Source organism: Pogonomyrmex barbatus, unplaced genomic scaffold (genome assembly GCF_055798465.1).
Source record: "Pogonomyrmex barbatus isolate J1 unplaced genomic scaffold, ASM5579846v1 scaffold9, whole genome shotgun sequence".
In the NCBI taxonomy this organism is placed as follows: Eukaryota; Metazoa; Arthropoda; class Insecta; order Hymenoptera; family Formicidae; genus Pogonomyrmex; species Pogonomyrmex barbatus.
In genome coordinates, this window is record NW_028297193.1 from 3,974,538 (window position 1) to 3,994,909 (window position 20,372).

The following is a 20,372-nucleotide window of genomic DNA, read 5'->3' on the forward strand; positions in this document are numbered from 1 at the left end:
TACGTCACGAAATATGACCCGGTGAGAATTTTATGAAAGTATTTTCGGTATTGAGATTTAAAAATTTTTATGTTGCACATTTCCCATTGGCGTATTTTGTCGCCCATTGCGTTTGCCATATTTGCGCACTTTATACCGCGTACAGAGTATATTATGTTTACGGTTTAACGATAATTTGTGTAATTATACATATATTATCTTGCGCTTGAGAGAATCCGTTTCAGAGTACACAATAACTATTTACCATCGCACGATGTAATATCTGTTTTATTATACTTTAGTCCAAAAGTAATTGCGATATTAATGAATGCGTTATGTTTTGTGTCGGTGCAGAAATTATTTACTCGATTAGAAATCATCTCGATATAATGATTACTTGAGACACGATGTTGAGACACGTATTAATTGTTATATCTGCAACCCCTACTTAACACACTTCAAATCTTTCAGTTTAAAAGACAGTCACAATATCGACAAATGGACAGTCAAAAATTCTGTGGAAAAAATGACGAAAAAACGTTTCGGCTGTTTTTCGACGGAAAAAACGAACATCGTTGCGCTGTTTAGACAGATCTGTTATTCTCACTGCACCGATTGACTGCACGTCAATGCGTCGAGTAAGCCGATGCGAATTGTCGATCAGATGCCTATGCGTGGACGATCAATGTTCAAAAATTGTTGGTTTTACTCGACGAGTCGTCCTTTATTTTTCGTATTTGTTGATCACTCTGGTTTCTCGATGAAAGCTAATAAAAACGGATATACAGCAGGGATAGCGGAAATAATTTTAAAACCTTCTATAAAACGAGACTTGAAAAATTTTTGTTTAGACAAGTGCCCTAAAACTATCTACAAATGATTCATTCGTCAATTTAAAATTTCTTTCTTTAACAAAAATATAGAGACAATAAATCTTTGGATAATTATAAATAACTATGGATCAAGAAATCTTGAGAAAAACTTATAATTTATTTTTTCGTTTTAGATTAATTTTATTATATAATCTTAGCTTATTCAGTGTCTCGATTTAACATATCACAAGAATAGCACGTAATTGCAAAAAGTAACTTGTGACGGAAAATCAATATTATATCAAGTTAATTATTATATCTCGTTAAAAAAAGATTGAAATCTTTATTCGGAAAAAAAGGAATGGAAGTTTTGGAATATTCAGTATACTATAGATAAATTTGCATACGTAAAGAATAAACAAGAGCCACACGGAAGAATGGTTCCGCGTAAAACTTTAAGCGGATAAATTTCTTCGCGCTCCTCTTTATTTTATTCTTTGTGATTACAATGATGGTATTAAACTGGCCATGATGGACCATCACACAAATGTGTGGTCACATTCATACACAAAGAAACCAACATGATAGACTGAAATGCGTGACGTAGAGACAAATCGGATGTCGGTCCTCCAGGTATCGAAAAGACATCGAATGTATCGGAGCCGATTTGATCGAAATTTCAATGGTCGCCGTTCTTCCGATAGAGTGAATGAAGAAGAGGAAGAGAGAGAGAGAGAGAGGGAGAGAGAGAGAGAGAGAGAGAGAGAGAGAAAGCAAACTGATGCGGAGTTGATCGGTATTGACAGCAAGTAGGCAGGTAGTACGTATGGATGCGTCGTATGTACAATGTATCTCGTTTGGCGTTTTGTTCTCCGTCATTCTTCGTGATTCCCCAAAGCTTCGTATGAGAATTTGATAAGGCGCCATGGTGGTGATGCTCGAAACGCAGCTCGTATTCATGAATCCAACATTAAAGTATCGTTGCTCGCGAGATAGAAAGAGGCTGAGATTGTAAAATGCGTTACAACCCCGATGATTTTACCTCAAAAATTGATTGCGTTACCATTTTTGCGTGTAATGTTTGGTTGATAAACAACATTATATTTAATTTGAAGATCATAGCGATCGTAAAGAGATTGGATATCTATCGTGCGTTACGATTGAATGTAATTGAATGTAATTTACAAGTGGTACCGAGAGACAATTAGATAGATCTAGGTTGCGAGGAGAAAGTTTCGGAGGCGGGTAAAGAGAGAATTTAACGTGACGAGTTAATACTATACGTCTTCCTCGAGTCTCTTTCTGTTTTCTCGCGACTCCGTTCCGCTTCCTTTTTCACAGCTGCGGCGAAGACGAGGGAAGGATCGGTAAAATGAATCGTATCGCCTCGAGGAAAACGTATCTCTCATATTTTATTCCCGTTGCTTTTTACCCGTCGCTTTTTTTCATCATGGTTTGATTTGAACCTCCCTCCCCTCGAAGTTGCGGGCGGGGCACGCATATAGCCCGTAGCTGTTCTAACGCGGAGAGACCGCCTGAAGGAGAGCGCGGGAATTACGGGAAAGAGAAAGAAACGCGCGGGGAAATTTGCGTCTCCCGCGCGGAATGACGAATGAGCTGCTTTATCCATTCTGCTCTCAGAGATCGTCCTGACTATTAAAAGAAAAGGGATGCGCGAAATTCAACGCGGCAAACGTGACGAGCTCCTTCCTCTCGTTTGCGATTCCGCGCGTACGCCCGCGCGTGTCGCGCGCCGGCTGTTGTTGCTGACTTTTGGCATAAAATATTCATCATTGGCCGTACGATTTAAATAATGCAAGAACGAGACGGCAGCCATTTCGGCAGAAGGCCGTGCCTCCGCCTCTCTGTGGTTTTCACGAAACTACACAGATTTGTAAGAGAATTCGCGGCTACTTTTTCAACGATACTTTTCTTATCTTGGGGTTCGACGACCCCTCGTCTAGTCTCTTTCGCGGCAGGTACCGAATCGATAACGGAGGGATAATCCAATACGGATGCAAGCTACTCTCGGAACAGAATGGAAAAGTATCGGAAAGTCTGTGTACGTATTACCGGCTAATCTCGTGTGGCTGTATATCGATCGGTATCCGACCAAAGTTATTAAGGCTCGCCGATTCCGCTACTGTAAATCTCGAAGAAACGAATGGCGAACCAATGGAAAACACAATTTTCCGACAATCTGCTTTCCTAGCGGATGAGAAGCAATCAAGCGTCGCTTAAGAACACGATCCGTCCGTTTTATGATCTCGTGGCGAACGGCGAGATTGAACGACCTGCGAAAATCCAGCCGCCGCCGCCGCCGCCGCCGTCGCCAAATTCGTGATATCTCCCCTCCGCCATTCCGATCAGATCACGTTCCTTCGAAATTTCGTAATTCGTAATTTCGTTATACGTTTGTTTACAACGCTTGTCGAACTCGTTATAGTTGAGCGATTCCCGTGTATCCCCCGTATCTGAATTTATTACCCTCGTATCAGCAATGCAAATGAAGACACATGTATGTGGTAACTAAGCGCGTACGTATATATGCATATAACACGGTATGCGTCACACGGTATATATAATATGTGTGTGTGTGTGTACACACACACACACACACACACACACACACACACACATATTTATATTTATTGACTAAAACTCACCAATGCAAATGGAGACTCACGCACATCCGGATAACGTATGTCCGTACATGTATATTATATTCATGGTCTAATTCAAAATTTATTCATAGGATAATCTTGTGGAAACGGATAGATACGTATCCGGGCGTAATGTATATTTGAATATTTATATACAATAGCTCTAGAATATTAATTGCGATGTGTGTGTTTTAGTCGAGTTTACACGGTTACGCCCGCGTCAAGGGTGCAATTTGACGTGCGGGTCGGGACCTGTGTGCGCGCCGGATCATCTATTTATCTTTATATGAATTTCGCTTCCACCGTTATTTCGGTGAAAGTCGCTTTATCGCCTCGTTTACCGTCGGCATGCAGTTCGACGAGTTATTGAATCAGGAATAATCGATAATTGTTTTATAATTGCGCGTCTATCTCGCCGAGGAGTGACGATCGCAGCGCGCGGTTTTAGATAAATGAAGTTGAACGGAGGAGAACCTATTCTGAGTTTCCTGAGACCGGCGGTGAGACAGAAAGGTGTAACGAGAGTAGTTTACTGCTTAATCGGAGTTTCTCGAGGAGATTTCGCCAACTACTCCAATTAACCCGCCGTAAAATCCGATTGTGAATAGGTTCAAGGATAAATTTGGTGCAATATCGATTAACCGTCTAGCTGTCAGATCGTGAGAGCGAATAAAGGATCCCTGTAATAGCGCCTGCTAGAGATTCGGTCTATTAATTGCGGCACAACTGCCACGATATGAAGAAGACAATTATATTAATATGGAGTCACTTCTACCGGATTGCTTAAACTCGACTAGACTTCCTGAAGATATCGATTTTGTCAATCGCGAGCAAATAAAACGTGATGCACGTATGTACCTATCATCCGTGTTTAAGCGCGGTCAGCAAACGTTTAATGCGAGATTGACCGACGGACGCAGTTTGCGCTGCAGAGAGAGAGAGAGAGAGAGAGAGAGAGAGAGAGAGAGAGAGAGAGAGAGAGAGAGAGAGAGAGAGAGAGAGAGAGAGAGAGAGAGTCGCTATGATCGTTCAGGGTCCCGCGCAGGAAGCGGCCGAGGGCCTTGATGGGCGTCGTTATGCCTTTGTGAATGGCTATGGGACAAATTACATTGTGGGCGGCGCGGGGAATAGGGGAATATTTTTATAAGTTGGAGCACCGAAGAGAAACAAACGTCTGAATGCCGGATCCACGCCTAGAAGGCGTGAGTATTCAGAATCGTTGTATTAATTTGTACTACCTCTCACATATATTTATCTCTATTTTTTTGGATCGGATAGTAATCAGATTCTTAATTCTTTTTTTTCAAGAATATATATTATATTATATTTTTTTCTTTTTAAAGGAATGAAGATAATACTAGATATGTAAGTAACTTATACATATTCGTGATAATGTTGGAAGTTAGGAATATTATAACTTAGATGCAATCGTAGCTTAAGGGCAATAGCAGTCTTCAACTACATATTTCATCACGCATGTGGAGAATTCTCTAGAATATATTTCAAAATCTCGGAGCATGACGACAACATGTAAGAAATATTTTACTCGCCCGTCGATCATCTCACTGTATTTTCCGACAGTCTCTCATCTATCATTACATCGTTCGTATATTGAGATATCTGCTTTGAGAATAAAATTTGTCGGTTGAAGTTAATCGTCATCATTTTATTGTCATAGTTTTGCTTACATTAGCATCTTCTGGCGCAAATTGTTGTAATATTCTTACGATCGCTATCTTCTTACCGGATAAATCGGTTCCTCGTCGTATTCGTACTTGTACTTGCCAAAGGGTTGGATATTGTGGATATTGTTTACCGCCAAATTTGCATACACACGGGGGTTTCGCGGTCCGGGCACGTAACGCCCGTATCGAGACAGAACGAGAGCTAGAACTGGATTGGGTGGTGGATGTACTTTGCTGTTATAGCTATCGTCGTTCAGAGTATGACTGAGGAAGCGATCGAGGGCTTTGATGGCTGCTGTAATGTCTTGCGGCCTGCGACGGTAATATGTTTTAATTTTTCCATGATACGGTGATCTATCGTTATCCAGCTCCTCCGTCAGGTATCTGTCGTCGAGTACTTGGATATCCTGATACGCGAATTGTTGAGGTATGTGGTGGTAATATTCCCGGACACTTCGAGGCCCCGATAACATTGTCGTCGTCGTTATCGTCGTCGACGGCGGAGGCGACGGAGATGTGCTTGGCACTTTCGCCGAAAGCCAAATATCATCCCGGTGAATCTCCGTTGGGAATCTTCCAGTGCCAAAGAAGAAAATATAGTATTATATGCTTTTTTTCTAAAATAAATATAGCGAGATTTTTTTATCTCAAAATGTGTAAGTTGATATATTTTGAAATCTCGTCTTATCAGGATTTGCAAAAATCTTTAATTTAGTTGAATTTCTTTTAACATAATTTTTACATTTATAAATTTTTCTTAAATATTTCCTTAAGAAATTTATTGCTGGAAATTAAAAATTTGCGATAAATAATTTTCAACTTTTTGACGAGAGAAAATTCATGGCAAACTAATAAAGAAGTTCCGTTGAAATTTTACACAACGTGATGCACGTAAATTACGCTTTGTATAAATATATTTATTAGATACTTTTATATAATTTAGAAAAGAATATTTTAATACCTCTGAGGACTTATCTGCGATTTCTGCCTGCGATTACTCAAAGTCGACGCGGACTGAAGTCCCATAGGACGTTCTGTCTCTGCATCTCTGGACACGGAGCCCTGGAGCTTCTCCAGATTGCTGCCGATCGTATGATGATCGTCGTATTGATAATTCCGATGCTTCGAAAACTGAGAATTTGCAGCTGGCAGATAACTGTGCCACGGACGCGATACATTAGTCAAATTCAAGGATGCCTTAGTCGTCAGTATGGCACTCGTCAGGCAAACGCGTGTCACCTACATTTAAGCAAGGATATATCTATCAGTTGTATTCGCGTCTTTCGACGTCGCATTCTCGCCATGCCGTTCCGCTACGACGGCACAATGCCAGACTCATTTTAGGAGCAGGGTCGATGCACCTAAGCACTCTGAGCGAAAATGTACGAGCCAAGTTCACGGCACTGGTAGCAAATTTCGAGACTATCCGAATTTTCGACTTCGGAATTCTCATATCGCGATAAACGAAATCATGCTGTTAAAAACGTAATTAGCTTCACTTCTCGATTGGTATACTGTTAAAGAATGTATGTAAAATGGCATGAACGATAAATGTAAAAAATATATAAATATAAAAAAAATCATAATTTATAATAGAAATATAATCGCCATTTAAACATTAAATTAACATTAACTTAACATTAAATTAACAATCGCCATTTAATTAACACATTTTCGTTATCGTATGATTTTTACTTATCATGTAACTTTCTTATATTTTATAGTATATTTTACGGTGTAAAATGCACAGTATTATTTTCTTCGGACTGATATATTTATACACTGATATTTGTACACTGATATCATCTTAATTTCGTACGAACGCATTGTAAGTCGCGAAACGCGATAATTTGGATGTTTCGGAACTGTCGTTACCAGGCAGACAATGCCGATTTTCTTGGCGACGATCATCCTCCTTCTATTTCGTAAAAAGGACTAAAACGTCGACACGCATTTTGCGTGCCATTTATATAGCGTGTCGTCGCGCCCGCTTAAGAGCCAAGTCTTGTCCTGGCCAGGAAATGCGTAGAGCGACGTTATTCCCGTCTCTGTTCTTTACACGGGGATTTCTACGCTTTCCCCCCTATTTTCTGTGTCAAGACCGCGTATATGCGCCATTCACGCGAATTGCGAAGAGTTATAGGAACTTTCCTTTTGTCTCCGAGAAGACAGTCATGAGACGAATTCTGCATGACGAATAACTTCTGCTTTATTTAAGTTTCTTTTGTCGTTTCGTTTTATTCATTCAAAACGGCGAAGTTTCGTCATATGGAGATTTACAGATGACTTTTCAACGGTTTAGAGTCCAAAATATTTTTATTGTTCGGAAAAATATGTTTTGTGCGAAAGAAGAAAAACAAGATTAGAATTGTATTGAAGTTTATTAATAATGGTTATTAATAAACACCGATTCTCTCTACTTAGAAAGATAGACAGAATAAAAATTTACGTCAGTTTATTAAAATCAGTCGTCAAATAAATTATTTATGCAAAATTTGTAAATTATGCATTAAATTAATTAAAAATAATTCTAAAATATTAAAATTTCGGTCTCATTCAAACAATACATAGGGCCGACAAAATGGCGGTTCTCGTTCGATAGCTTCGTTTTAATTCGTAGTTCTCCTCCAGAGTGCACAATGTTACGGTCGGTATCTTCTTGTGATCTCTGGTTCAGAATTCAGCGATCACAAGTGACTTTACGATTTCTTCTTTCATCGACTGCTGGTACACGAATAAATGATCTACTTATTCTAGAGAATCTAGATATTTTTGTGATTGGTTATAAAATTGCTAGTTCCAGTTCTAGTTCCAGCAACGTAAACATAGAAACATTATGGTTCTGAGAACAAGCCTGAAGCTTGCCTTCCCGCCAAATTCTCATCGGTCTTGTTTTTGAGATTAGATGCTTTAATTTATCCAGATATTTTGTACATATGTTACGTGTTTTCGCATAATTCATCGAAGAAATGGATGCTGCTCCTTCGCAAGCTACTCAAGCACGCGTACGAGATGAAGTCGGGGTCAAGTGTCAAAAGTTATTCCAAGATTTCCTGGAGAGGTAATTTTGTATAGGTTGATTATTTTCAATATCACAGAAATTCTGGAATAAATTCAATTTTATTCAAGCTAAAGTTGACAATCAATAATATTGTTTTCTTCATTGAAAATTTAATGTATTAAATATTAATATATAAATATTATTTTAATATATTAAAATATTGTAGATTTAAGGAATTTGAAGTCATCAAGTATTTGGAACCAGCTAAAGAACTTGTTAGTCCAGAACGCTGTACACTAGAGGTATCTTTTGATGATGTAGAAGCATTTAATCAGATGCTTGCTACAACTATAATTGAAGAATACTACAGGTTGTATAATTAGTATATTATTTTTTTTCATTTATGAGAAATAAAAATAAAGATTGTTTGTTTCAGAGTTTATCCATTTTTATGTCAGGCAGTATGCAACTTTGTTAAGGATGTGGGAAATTTACAAAAGGATAAGGAATGTTATATCAGTTTCATTGAAGTACCTATTAGACATAAATTAAGAGAGTTGAATACATCGCTGTTGGGTACTTTGAGTCGTATATCTGGACAAGTGGTACGAACACATCCTGTTCATCCAGAATTAGTTCTTGGCACATTTATTTGTATGGACTGTAATGCATACATAAAAAATGTGGAGCAACAATTTAAGGTATATATCATAAGTATAAAATGAAAATATATATGTATGAATCTGTATATTATGTAAAACATGACTTTCCAATTAATTTTGATTTATCATTTTTAGTTTACTAACCCAACAATCTGTTCTAATCCAGTATGTAGTAACAGACGCCGTTTCTTATTGGATGTGGATAATTCGGTGTTTGTTGACTTTCAAAAAGTTAGGATTCAAGAAACACAGGCTGAACTTCCTCGAGGCTCTATACCTCGTTCTCTTGAAGTTATTCTGAGATCTGAAATAGTTGAGACAGTGCAAGCTGGTGACAGGTACGTTTAGAAATATACACATTTTTAAACATATATATTTTAATGTTGAAAATTGTTAGTTAATAAAATCATTTTTTTATAGGTATGATTTTATAGGAAATCTTATAGTAGTACCAGATGTAGGAGCATTAACTTTACCGAGTGCTAAAGCAGAAATTGGACCAAAAACCAGAAATAATGATCAGAGAGAAGGTGTAACTGGTCTTAAAGCACTTGGTGTTAGAGAACTTACATATAAAATGGCATTTCTCGCCTGTAGCATTACCAATACAAGTGCAAGGGTAAGTGAAACAAGCACACAAAATAAAATATATCTTTATCTTTAAAAAGTAAATATTTATTCACACAATTAATTTTATACTGTTACAGTTTGGAGGTACAGACACAATGGAGGAAATTTCTCAAGAAGCAATGAAAAAACGAATGACAGAAGCGGAATGGAATCGCATTTATGAAATGAGTCGTGATAAAAATCTGTACACAAATATAGTTTCCAGTCTCTTTCCTGCTATACACGGCAACGACGAGATTAAGAAGGGGATAACATTGATGTTCTTTGGCGGTGTAGCGAAAACTACTGAGGAGGGCACGTCGTTAAGAGGAGATATCAATGTCTGCATCGTTGGTGATCCCAGTACCGCAAAATCACAATTTCTTAAATGTGTAGCCGATCTCTCACCCAGGGCAATTTACACGTCTGGAAAGGCATCGAGTGCAGCTGGTTTAACAGCTGCAGTTGTACGAGACGAGGAATCTTCAGACTTTGTTATAGAAGCTGGGGCATTGATGCTTGCGGATCATGGCATCTGTTGTATTGATGAATTCGATAAAATGGATCCGAAGGATCAGGTCGCAATTCACGAAGCTATGGAACAGCAAACAATTTCGATAACTAAGGTATGTAACATTTATATAATATAATGTAGAATACTTTATATAATAAAGATTATGTTTCTAGGCTGGCGTGAGAGCAACTTTAAATGCACGAACTTCTATACTAGCGGCGGCAAATCCCATTGGAGGACGATACGACAGGAGAAAATCATTACAGCAAAATGTGCAGTTAACCGCACCTATTATGTCGAGATTTGATTTGTTCTTTGTAGTGCTAGACGAATGTAACGAAATCGTCGATAATGCGATTGCTAAGAGAATCATAGATCTACATTGCGAAAACTTAAATGATATTCAAGTGATATACCAACAAGATGAAATTATCAGATATATTAATTTTGCTAAACAGTTTAAACCTATTTTAAGTGAGGTGAGTCTATAATAGAAGACTATTTGGAAATATATATCAAAGTTGCATCATTCAATTTTATGAAATTTTTGTAGGAAGCTGCTGAGCTTTTAGTTGAAAATTACACAATTCTCAGACAGAGAACAGGTAGCGGAAGTGGCAAATGGAGAGTCACTGTGAGGCAATTAGAGAGCATGATTAGATTATCTGAAGCATTGGCAAAGATAGAATGCATGGATAAGGTGACGGTGAAACATATTAAAGAGGCAAAACGGTTGTTACAAAAAAGTATAATTACAGTAGAACAACCTGATGTAGATCTCGAAGAAGGTAATGATGCAAACTTGGGAATGGATGTCGATGAGCCACCACCGCTTATGGCGGCATTTACTGCAAGAAACGGCGATGACGCACCGCCTTCAACACGTATGTCTATGATTTTTTTGTATATATAATGCACGTAATACACTTGTTATTTTTACATATTATATATATTTTGACGTTTATTTTTATTAATTGTTTAGCATCCAACGGAATGCGCGAACCGCCAAAGAAAAAATTAACTATGTCTTTTGAGGAGTATAAAAATCTATCGAACATGTTAGTTCTTTATATGAGAAGCGAGGAAAATCGTGTTGAGAGCGAAGGTATTTTTATTATTATATTAATATAAAATTCAAAAAAGGATTATTATTACTTTATTATCAAATTTGTTGAAATTGGAATATTTCTTAATAGATGACAATAAAGGCGGCATACGGAAATCCGAATTAATTGCATGGTATCTTGATCAAATACAAGATCAACTAGATTCAGAAGAAGAGTTACTAGAACGGAAAAATTTTATTGAGAAGATTATTGATAGACTGACGTACCATGTATGTATCTATCTTCGTGTATTTTATTGCTGGTATATTTGTAATTTACAATAATTTATTATTGTATTACAATTTTACTTCTAGGATCAAATTATAATACCTTTAACAACAACCAGCTTGAAAAGCAGAGGTGAAAATGAAGAAGAAGAGGATCCTTTACTCGTCGTTCATCCCAATTATGTTATGGATATATAATTTTACACATTCAGTATATTATACTGCGATGAAGTGCCTTCAAGTGAAAGAAAAAACAAATTATTATTTTATAAAAAAAAAGATACGTTTTAGAATTTTAGTCTTTTATTTAATGTATTGATCGATTTTTTTAATCTGAATCCTGTAAATGTTATAAACTTTACAGAATTATTTTCAACTATTGTGACGATGATAAAAACACATTTTTATAATATTATTAAAGCATTAATTTATTCTTTATAATCCATTTAAATATCTCAACATGGGAAGCTAAACAACTTGTGTGCTATGACTTCATACTTAATATTACTCATATATAAAGCAAATAAACCAATCTAATTATAACGTGTCAAGATATGAGCATATCTTTATTGACAAAAACAGATCTATTTTTATGTTCTATTTCCTTTTTTTTTGCAAGGATCAGAATGTAATAATTAGTATTTGTTAATCCCAAAGCGTATCATATACGGATCATAATCCATTTTATAAAAAAGCGATTTAATCTGTAATTGTATCTACTACAAGGGTATAGATAATTATAGTAGTGCAAATTGTGCTAATTATCACATGTTTTAATGTACGCGTTAGAAAGTAAAACCTGCTCTAGATTGAACGTTGAAATAGTTGTAGCTTCAGTCTCTGTTCGGACATCGTTTTAACTTGCAGCTACAGTTTCAAAAGAAATGTTTTTAGAAAAATCAATTTATTTTAAATTTAAAGAATTTTTATATTCCAAAAATCACACATTTATTATAAAGACATTTTTGTAATAAGTCAATAAAATTTCGTGAATTATTATCTTATCGCAAGATTTGTATTGAAATTTAATTATTTATAGTAATTTGCGCATATAATCGACAGACTGTGCTACTTCTGTTGTACATTTATCAGTGTTTGCAGTTTTAGTGCGATATATAGTATGTTCGGAAATATAGCACGTGCTTTTATTGCTGTTTAAATGTATACAAAGTATGCTACCACTGCTACTAACTCCGTGGGTGGGAGTATTCTGTTATTACGATAACAGAATCACATGTAATTACCCACATGTAATTTTCCTTGCTGACTATTTGCTGACGCGATGATGTCTGTGAAAGAGTTACCAGTAGCAAATTTGCGACAAGTGAGCATTACTTGATATTTATAACATTTTAACATTATAACATTATAACATTTGAATGTAAAGTGCAAAATGTCTAGATTTATCATAGATATCTCCTGATAATTTTTGTTCGTATTTAATGTAACTTCAGAAAATATTACAGATTGTTTTTATCGCGAACATAACTTTATACTTTTTTCTTCACGATACATTTATATTTATTTTAACATAAGTTAGTAATTTTTTTGCCTGCTTGAGAATATATTCTATAAGTATTTAAATAAAATTTATATTGTCTCTAAGCATTTTTAATTGTAGAATTTGATAGTCAATTTGAATTGAAACTTTAGTAAAGAAGAATATTGCGAGAAATTATTTTTTATTAAAATTTCTCGTGAAAAAGTTTACTTTGTTTAGAAAACCTATATGTAAGAAATTTTTATATGTATAAAAAATATGTGTAAAAAATGAAATAATTCAACAGGAAAAAACATGGGTACCGTGCATAGGTGATTTTGGGATTTTGAAGGAATTCTTTGCGCGTAAGAGGCGGCCGATTTGGCACGCAGTGCAATTACTTGAGGCTTTTCTGCGTGGATTCGGACAGGTGAGTGATAAAATCTAACATTATATATAATAACTGACATAATAAAAGGATATGCATAATTTATACTTATCTGTGAAAAAAAAACTTAGTGAAGAAATAGTTACACATTTTTATATTGGTTCGATAAAGCAACGCAGAAATTTTTCTTTCATTATATCTTTAATAAAGAAATTACTATTTCTTGGTGAAGACATCTTATTATTTCGCTGTTAATGTTGTCTTCTGAAAGTTCTGCCGAACATGATTCCCCGCGCAAAAAGAATCCGATATTTGTTATAAGTAAGAATTACTTTCCCGTCACGCTGCACACGGAATCGTATCATTTCATATATCTTTAATTAACGTCGATTGTCTTTAATTAACGTTGCAGATTGTTTTTGCGAATAATCCCCTGAGCGGGCTGCTGATAATAGTTACCTTGGGTGTGGTATCGCCAGGTACATTGGCGTTGTCTGCAGCCACTGCCGGCCTTGGCCTCGTACTGTCCGTGGTATGTTTTATTAATTATTAGCTGCAGTGTCAAGCGGTCGGTTTTGCCAAAAAGATGCAATACACTTTTTGTCGCATTGCGCCGCCGAGAGACGGATGCTCGTTTCTACCTACATCGCTATTCATACGCGACGAGGCATCGTGACGAATGCTGGCTATCTCTTTTTCATCTCTTTCGGATCTAATGGACCGTTTGCGTGCACACCGAGAAAAATCACTGCAATGCGGCACTGTTTTTTCGCCTGGCAGCGACCCCCCCGAGGAGGGTTTCAACGCGGAATGCTCGCCACGTTCCTCACCTCGCGATTTTTCCTTTATCCGAGAACCTTCCGATTCTTTTGCAGCTTATACGAGAACCCGACGACATCGTGGACAATGGATTAAGCGTATACAATCCCTTGTTGGTCGGCGCAATGTCATACAGTCTGATACCGGAGATTTACGGAGGTTTCGACTCCTTCAGCCTCCTGCTTGTGCTTTTAGCGACAATAATCAGGTATATCCGATTATCCCACATGCTACAAAACAGATTTGCAAAATACCACGATGCGAATAACAAGCCGACCATGTGATACCTCAATTATAGTAAATCGTGCGATTAATGAATTACGTGGAAGTTCATAACGATGGAGGTAATAAACACTTTCAGATAAATACGCTTCTGGGAATTCAGTAAAGATAAACACGTAGCGTCGATCCGAGACGTATGTAGAGATGTGTTGTATAAAATAATCTTGGATCTTAATAATCTCTTTATTATAAACAATAAATAATTTATATTTATGTTTATATTTATATATTAATACCATCTTGATAGCGATGCCGACGTTTAATTAAGTTAAAATATATGCAAATTAATTCAAATTGATGTTTATAATCATGTTGCACTGTCAGAGGGAATAACTCGTATATTAATATAAGCATAGTTGCGCTCATTATAATGCCTCAAGTCGGAACTTTATGAATTTAGCGTTACGGGTAATATTATGAGTTTTGACAACTCGAAGCTGGATGAACGTATAGAAACTAACGCGAAACGCATCGTGACAGTTTCCGGCTTGAGATTTCAAGTAAGATATCTGGAATAATTCGCGACCGTAGATTATGCGGCAAACCGGATTACCGGAGTTAGCTGGAGTTCACTCGTCATTTATGCCGGTTGGCTGGCTGGTAACGTTTCGCAAATTTCAACAGCTCCCGGTTAATGTTTTCCAGTGTTTATCTCTCGCGGTCCCTGAGAAGCGATAAATTCTCGTGCACAACGTGGCCATTTAACTTGGCGGAGTTCGCGTTGATTTTCGCCCTCTCGACGCAGAATGGCATGGACATGGTGGCCACATCCGCGGAGCCAATGTTTGCAATGGTAAATTAATTTTACGTACGTAATATTTTCAATTATTAAAACGTGCACGCATATCATTACGCGGCGTTACTGTGAATTTAGTCAAGTGAAATCAAATAAAAATATAATGAAACATTTACAAAGAGCAAATAAATGTATCAAAATCTTATAATAATAATAATAATATTAATAATAAAAATAATAATAATAATAATAACAACAACAACAACAATACTTTTTCGTTTAAAACAGTTAAAACAAAAATATATAAAAATTTATTTGATAATAATAATTTTCTTAAATACACATGTAATTTGATGATAAGAAAGAGATTTTTGTTATGTAAGATTTGTGAGACACCAAAATATGTTTTATTGAATGTTTTATTGTTAAGACTGAGTTGAACGATTGAGTTAATTAAAATCATAATTTTGGAGTATCGGTGCTGGATGAGAGTAAATTTAACGAGAATAGGACGGAGGCTTCGGCGCGGAATAAAATTCGCTTGGAAAAGCTCTCTCAGTATTCAGACCATACATATTTGACGTGCCTTCACGAGGGAGAATGCTATCCTCCGTGGGTCGGAGCATGGCTTTTCTCTGTATTGATCAAACTCAGGCACGAACAACTCCGCCGACGATAACTTACCTCGGCTCGGATTTATCTCACCCTAACTAGTCGCCGGTTGTTTGTTTCAGTTAAATATTGGGCAAGTTCTCTCCGCATTTCTCTTTTTCGCGAGCCGTTTTTCCGTTGGCAAGCAACACGCTGCAACAGCAGAATATTTGAAAATATTGCTCAGTTGGGTGAGCTTCCCTTTGCGTATATGTAAATATATATATTAAGTTCCGTGCATGTCGAGCGAGCATGCCATTATTTCCTAGTGCTACGCTACTCGCCCGGTACTCTCACGATAACGCGAAAAATTAACTTTGCACTCGCCTAGTTAAACTTTTCACGATTCCCGCGAACGAGGAACATTTGCCTGCGAGCCGAGAAAATTTGTAAAAATCGCAGCTGCGTGGAAAAAGGGTATATTGTCTTTCTTATTGTCTCCTGCGTAAAGTTTCTTTCTCGGGTTAGAAAAATTTACGGCTGAACTCGAGGCGCGCGAGGCGGGAACATAAATTACTTCCCCGTAAAGCATATTTCATCATAAAATAGTTTGAACCTTCTCTGGACTCGCCGAGTGACTGCCGCGCGCATTTCTCTATCATGCGCGGGTTATTGTGCAAGACTCTCTCATTGTTTTCAGCACAATGCAACAAGTGAGACGACGACGACGAACGGCGCCGGTTTCTACGAGCAGAACACGACTAACGTTTACATCGACTGGGGAAAGGTAGAGTTTACTCGTGTTCCACTTTTTGTAACTTTATATTCTTGACTTTGCATATATTATCATCTCCAGGGATCTTGGCAAGTACTGCCCGAAGGGCTTCATTAGTTACACAGTTTCTTACTCAGAATCCGATTACTTTTTTAAATTGCAAGCTTATTATACTTATACGTTACGATCGAATTTTATTGCGCAACGCGTTTTTTCAGCAAACTTTCAATCTTTATCGTTTGCATCGTTAATTACGCTACATCGAATTTTCCATATACCGATATGGTCACTAAGATGCTTTTCAATTTAGATTTATCGACTATTGTGCGATATCGAGAACGGTTCGCTGACGAAAAAATCCCTTTCGTAGCCGTTATCGGAATAATCGTGTTTGCGAGACGTACAAAAAGTAAAAGAGAATAAATGTATCTTTACTTCTGTTGCTCGAGGAATGCGCTGCGAGAGGTATATGAATGAAGATATAAATCTATTTGTGCTTGCGCTCAAAGTTAAATCGTGTTTCAGGTTGTACGAGGCAGCGTCGTCTCCGCGTCGCAGCTTTTCGCCGTCGATAATGCGATGGTTGGATCCATCATGTATTTGGCATCGCTAATATACTCCCCTACGACAGCCGCGTTTTCATTTTTCGGCGCTTTCTGCGGAACTTTTGCAGGTACTCAAATTTAATTTTCACGCGAGCAATATTTATACGCGAATTAAAAAGTATACAAATTAATTTATGTAACGCAAAAGACAGAAGATGTGGGAGGATAGAGAAAGAGGAGAAGAGAGATGAGAGAGTTATTGATCCTGTTACACAATCGAGTGTATGTTTAATGGATCAGAGCGATTAAGCTTGTCAACGTGAACGTTCTCTTGGGGGCTGAAAGCAAAGCGCCCGTTTCGAGAGAAAAGCGCTTGAAGACGAGGAGTTATCGTTGCGATAAATTTGCCGTTAGGTCTGGAGCTCGGAGCGGACAGACACACGGCCTACAGCGGGTTATGGGGATACAACAGCTTTTTGACCGGGGCTGCTCTGGGAGGAAATCTGTTGGTGCTGAACGGTCAAACGGCCGCCGCCACTACCATGGCGATCATTTACACCCCGCTTTTGCAGTACGCCTTACATTCGGTATTCGGAAAGGTGAACTTGAAGTGACTGTTTTTCCCTCCATCAATTCGCAATGCCTCGCCGACTTTTATGATCTTGTTTCAAACGCAGTTACCGGTGTTGACGCTGCCGTTCGTGATTGCGGCCTCGTTGTTTCTAAAATTAAGCGACGGCAAGGAGGACCCGACGTTCCCATGGCCCGTATCGATCACCTTTCCCGAGAAAGAGCGTCATCGTTATCTCGCCCGTCGTGCAACATTTCGGGAGGTACGTCTCTCCCGATTTCATTCGCTCTCTCTTTCTCTGTCGCGGGCCTCTCTCATACGTCTAGACCTTAGACGTGAAATTTTTATATTCGCGATGATAGAGGTTCGGGACAAACGGCGTACTTTATCATCGCGGCTTATATCAAATTCCATCCTGCAAGACGCCGAAATCTGATTTGCGGCTGAAAGTTCTCGCGTGATAAGATGGCTCTCAGGACCTATCAAAACCACGCCCTACAAGAAGGACGAAAATTGATTTCGTCCTACTCTCGGCTTATGTCGCAGGTCGAATTGTCTCCTTGGCAAAAATGCAAGCTAAAAAAATTAATTTATTGACTTGACTCGTGTATCGTGATTACAATTAATGGTAATTGAAACATTGAAATAGATATATTTAAAAATTAAAAATTACAAAATTTATTATTGAAAAAAAAAACAGCAAACAAAATAAAATTATCTTCTTATTACAAACAAAATAAAGTTAGATTTCATAGATATAAATTTAGAATGTATTGTTTAAATTTGTATTTTGTTGTAGGAGAGAGAAGATGCTGTAGAAGAAATTAATCTTGTCAGTTCGGACGAAATGGGACCAATCTCATCGAATAATTAATGGTATAACCTTCTAAATGACATATAATTACAATTTAATATTGCGTAATAGGTAAACGTATAATTTTATACGTTTTTGTATCGTCTTAATCGTTTAAAATAATCTCTTATTATTTTCAAATATTTATACAAATGTATTTATGCTTGACTAACAACTGCTCATTTAACTTGTTTGAGCTCGTCGTATATTTCTGACAATGGCCTTCGGTTCGAGTCAATTCAATAAGCAAGTTTATTATCTTCTGGTAAAGAAAAGGAAATCTTCACTCGCGCGGAATAGATAAAGTTATTCTTGCGAAACCTATACCTGCCTTTCAAGCATCAGTGAATGTTAATAGGAAACAGAGAATTGTATTAAGGCAGAAAAAAGATAGATAGCGCTAAAATTCTATTTTATTGTTTTCGATACGTTATCTTTCGGCAAACAACAAAGATAATACGTTATTAAAATTTTCGAAAAAATATGAGGTGACGTAAAATTTACGAGATTAATACTTAAAAAAGTTATGCACTTCAAAAATAATCTTTAAAAGTTATACAAAACTGCAATAACATTAATTTGATAAAATAATTTTATTTTAAAGAAAAAAAAAATCTCACTTTTGAAGCCATGCACGTACGCTCCCTTTTTGTATGCAGTTTGCACCGACGTCCCAGAGGAACGTTTCTGATTCCAGCAAGATTCTTCGGCGCGTTTCCAGATAATGGCGTACGTGCTAATCGTCTTATCTCGCGTAGGCGGTTTAGGAACGGTCAATAGGGAAGATGATATATAAGGGCTTCTTCTGGTGGAAGGGGCTTTTTTTCGGCGGGGCGCCTTCATTGAGCTACTGAGAAGCTACAGGTCGATCGATGAAATTTATTTCGACGCTTTCGCTGTCACGGGTTATAAATTCGATCGCTAGATTTTTATCCGAGGAAGCGATATTGCATCGGGGGAACTATATGGAGCTCAACTGCTTATTGCTACTGGATTTCGATTCCCACTTTTGCGCAAAGGCAAGCTGCCACGAGATGTAAGGCGAACGCATTTCCGCGCATGAAGACGAGAGCCTTATTGGAACTTTTCCAAAACGAGTGGACGGCGACAAGAATCTGCGAGAGAGTTTTGTCTCTACATTTTAACAAAGACGAGAGCAGCCCGAGGGTTCTCTCGGCAATCTCTCGGTCTTTCTCTTCGGTTTAATCAAACTAGCGAGAAGCACGCCTGGCGATTTGTGTAGGAATGACGGCCACAATTCGCTCCAATTCTCCAAGAGAGGGGCGGTAATGAAGAAAAGCGGAGCAAGATTTCTGGTACCTCGCGTACGATCGTTACCGGCGTGTAATTTTTTAATTTCGCGATTCAATATTCGAGATTCATTCAATCTTGATTTTCTTACATTAGCATTAAGAGTGCGCATTAACACGTGACGACGTTGTTAAAATATAGAATTTCAGATTTGTCTGGTATGAGTACCACGATCTATCTTTATAACGTAACCCCATAACTGCGCCGTTGCAGCAAGTAATAAAATGATTTATACCTCGATAAGCCCGGTTTAACACAGGGCCCAGATGCCTCCGCAAAGTCGGCTTTTCCTCTGCGAAAACTGTGTAACGGACAGTTTCACATAATTATACGATAGTCTATTCAAAATTAACGCCGGCAATTTGCGGTTTGCCGACATGCAGTTTGCCATTTCGGGAGTAATTAAAGGCCAATCATTTTAATTTCGAACATTAACGCCACTCACTAATAACAGGACAATAAGTATGTTATATATTGATAATTAAGCTGCAAATTAAAGTTTTGTTATATGCTATAAAATCCATTTGAAATTTAATTAATATTATTAATTGTACATATAAATCTCCTTTCGCATTATTAAAATGCAATACTTGAGAGCTTTTTATACTGTAAAAGCTATTGATTCATGGATATTTTAAGAACTGCCATCCTTTTTAGTTCGGCTTTGAATATGTCTAATCCGGGGCGAAAGAGAGACTGCGCAATTTGCGGAACGTGCAATATATACCCCTTGTTAAATTAATTAGCACGCAAACCTACATTC

At 37.4% G+C, this 20,372-nt stretch overlaps 3 protein-coding genes across 4 annotated transcripts; 2 read left to right on the forward strand and 1 right to left on the reverse strand.

Annotated features, from left to right (window-relative positions):
- Window positions 1-4,456: 4,456 nt before the first annotated feature.
- LOC105429091 (uncharacterized) lies at window positions 4,457-7,084 on the reverse strand. Its single transcript, XM_011641825.3, has 3 exons — window positions 7,015-7,084; window positions 6,101-6,378; window positions 4,457-5,712 (listed from the first exon to the last, which is right to left on the reverse strand). The coding sequence occupies exons 1-3, from the start codon at window positions 7,048-7,050 to the stop codon at window positions 5,187-5,189; spliced, it is 840 nt and encodes a 279-aa protein (XP_011640127.2). The 5' UTR covers window positions 7,051-7,084; the 3' UTR covers window positions 4,457-5,186.
- Window positions 7,085-7,969: 885 nt separating this feature from the next.
- On the forward strand, window positions 7,970-11,678 carry Mcm6 (minichromosome maintenance 6). Its single transcript, XM_011641823.3, has 11 exons — window positions 7,970-8,200; window positions 8,367-8,510; window positions 8,577-8,841; window positions 8,938-9,140; window positions 9,223-9,421; window positions 9,510-10,037; window positions 10,099-10,404; window positions 10,479-10,809; window positions 10,908-11,030; window positions 11,122-11,261; window positions 11,346-11,678. Exons 1-11 carry the CDS (start codon window positions 8,109-8,111, stop codon window positions 11,454-11,456), a joined length of 2,442 nt encoding a protein of 813 aa, XP_011640125.3. The 5' UTR covers window positions 7,970-8,108; the 3' UTR covers window positions 11,457-11,678.
- Window positions 11,679-11,828: 150 nt separating this feature from the next.
- LOC105429087 (urea transporter 1) lies at window positions 11,829-20,144 on the forward strand. Of its 2 annotated transcripts, XM_011641817.2 has the most exons (11): window positions 11,829-12,582; window positions 13,046-13,168; window positions 13,539-13,658; window positions 14,002-14,153; window positions 14,873-15,020; window positions 16,255-16,341; window positions 16,855-17,002; window positions 17,289-17,473; window positions 17,552-17,707; window positions 18,245-18,321; window positions 18,958-20,144. In XM_011641817.2, exons 1-10 carry the CDS (start codon window positions 12,541-12,543, stop codon window positions 18,317-18,319), a joined length of 1,236 nt encoding a protein of 411 aa, XP_011640119.2. In that variant the 5' UTR covers window positions 11,829-12,540; the 3' UTR covers window positions 18,320-18,321; window positions 18,958-20,144. The 2 variants fall into 2 exon arrangements, with proteins under 2 accessions (XP_011640119.2, XP_088940700.1); XM_089084574.1 differs by lacking the exon at window positions 18,958-20,144 and having other exon boundaries at window positions 18,245-18,491.
- Window positions 20,145-20,372: the final 228 nt, after the last annotated feature.

Bases quoted from the DNA above. Each gene is read 5' to 3' on its own strand.
- LOC105429091 (XM_011641825.3), bottom strand. From the start codon at position 7,050: ATGATCGTCGCCAAGAAAATCGGCATTGTCTGCCTG. The intron at 6,379-7,014 runs GTAACGACAGTT...GCTTAAATGTAG, and splicing joins AAATCGGCATTGTCTGCCTG to GTGACACGCGTTTGCCTGAC. The intron at 5,713-6,100 runs GTATTAAAATAT...TGGCACTGGAAG, and splicing joins TCGCAGATAAGTCCTCAGAG to ATTCCCAACGGAGATTCACC.
- Mcm6 (XM_011641823.3), top strand. From the start codon at position 8,109: ATGGATGCTGCTCCTTCGCAAGCTACTCAAGCACGCGTACGAGATGAA. The intron at 10,810-10,907 runs GTATGTCTATGA...TTAATTGTTTAG, and splicing joins TGACGCACCGCCTTCAACAC to CATCCAACGGAATGCGCGAA. The intron at 11,031-11,121 runs GTATTTTTATTA...ATTTCTTAATAG, and splicing joins AAATCGTGTTGAGAGCGAAG to ATGACAATAAAGGCGGCATA.
- LOC105429087 (XM_011641817.2), top strand. From the start codon at position 12,541: ATGATGTCTGTGAAAGAGTTACCAGTAGCAAATTTGCGACAA. The intron at 17,003-17,288 runs GTACTCAAATTT...ATTTGCCGTTAG, and splicing joins TTTCTGCGGAACTTTTGCAG to GTCTGGAGCTCGGAGCGGAC. The intron at 17,474-17,551 runs GTGAACTTGAAG...TTTCAAACGCAG, and splicing joins TACATTCGGTATTCGGAAAG to TTACCGGTGTTGACGCTGCC.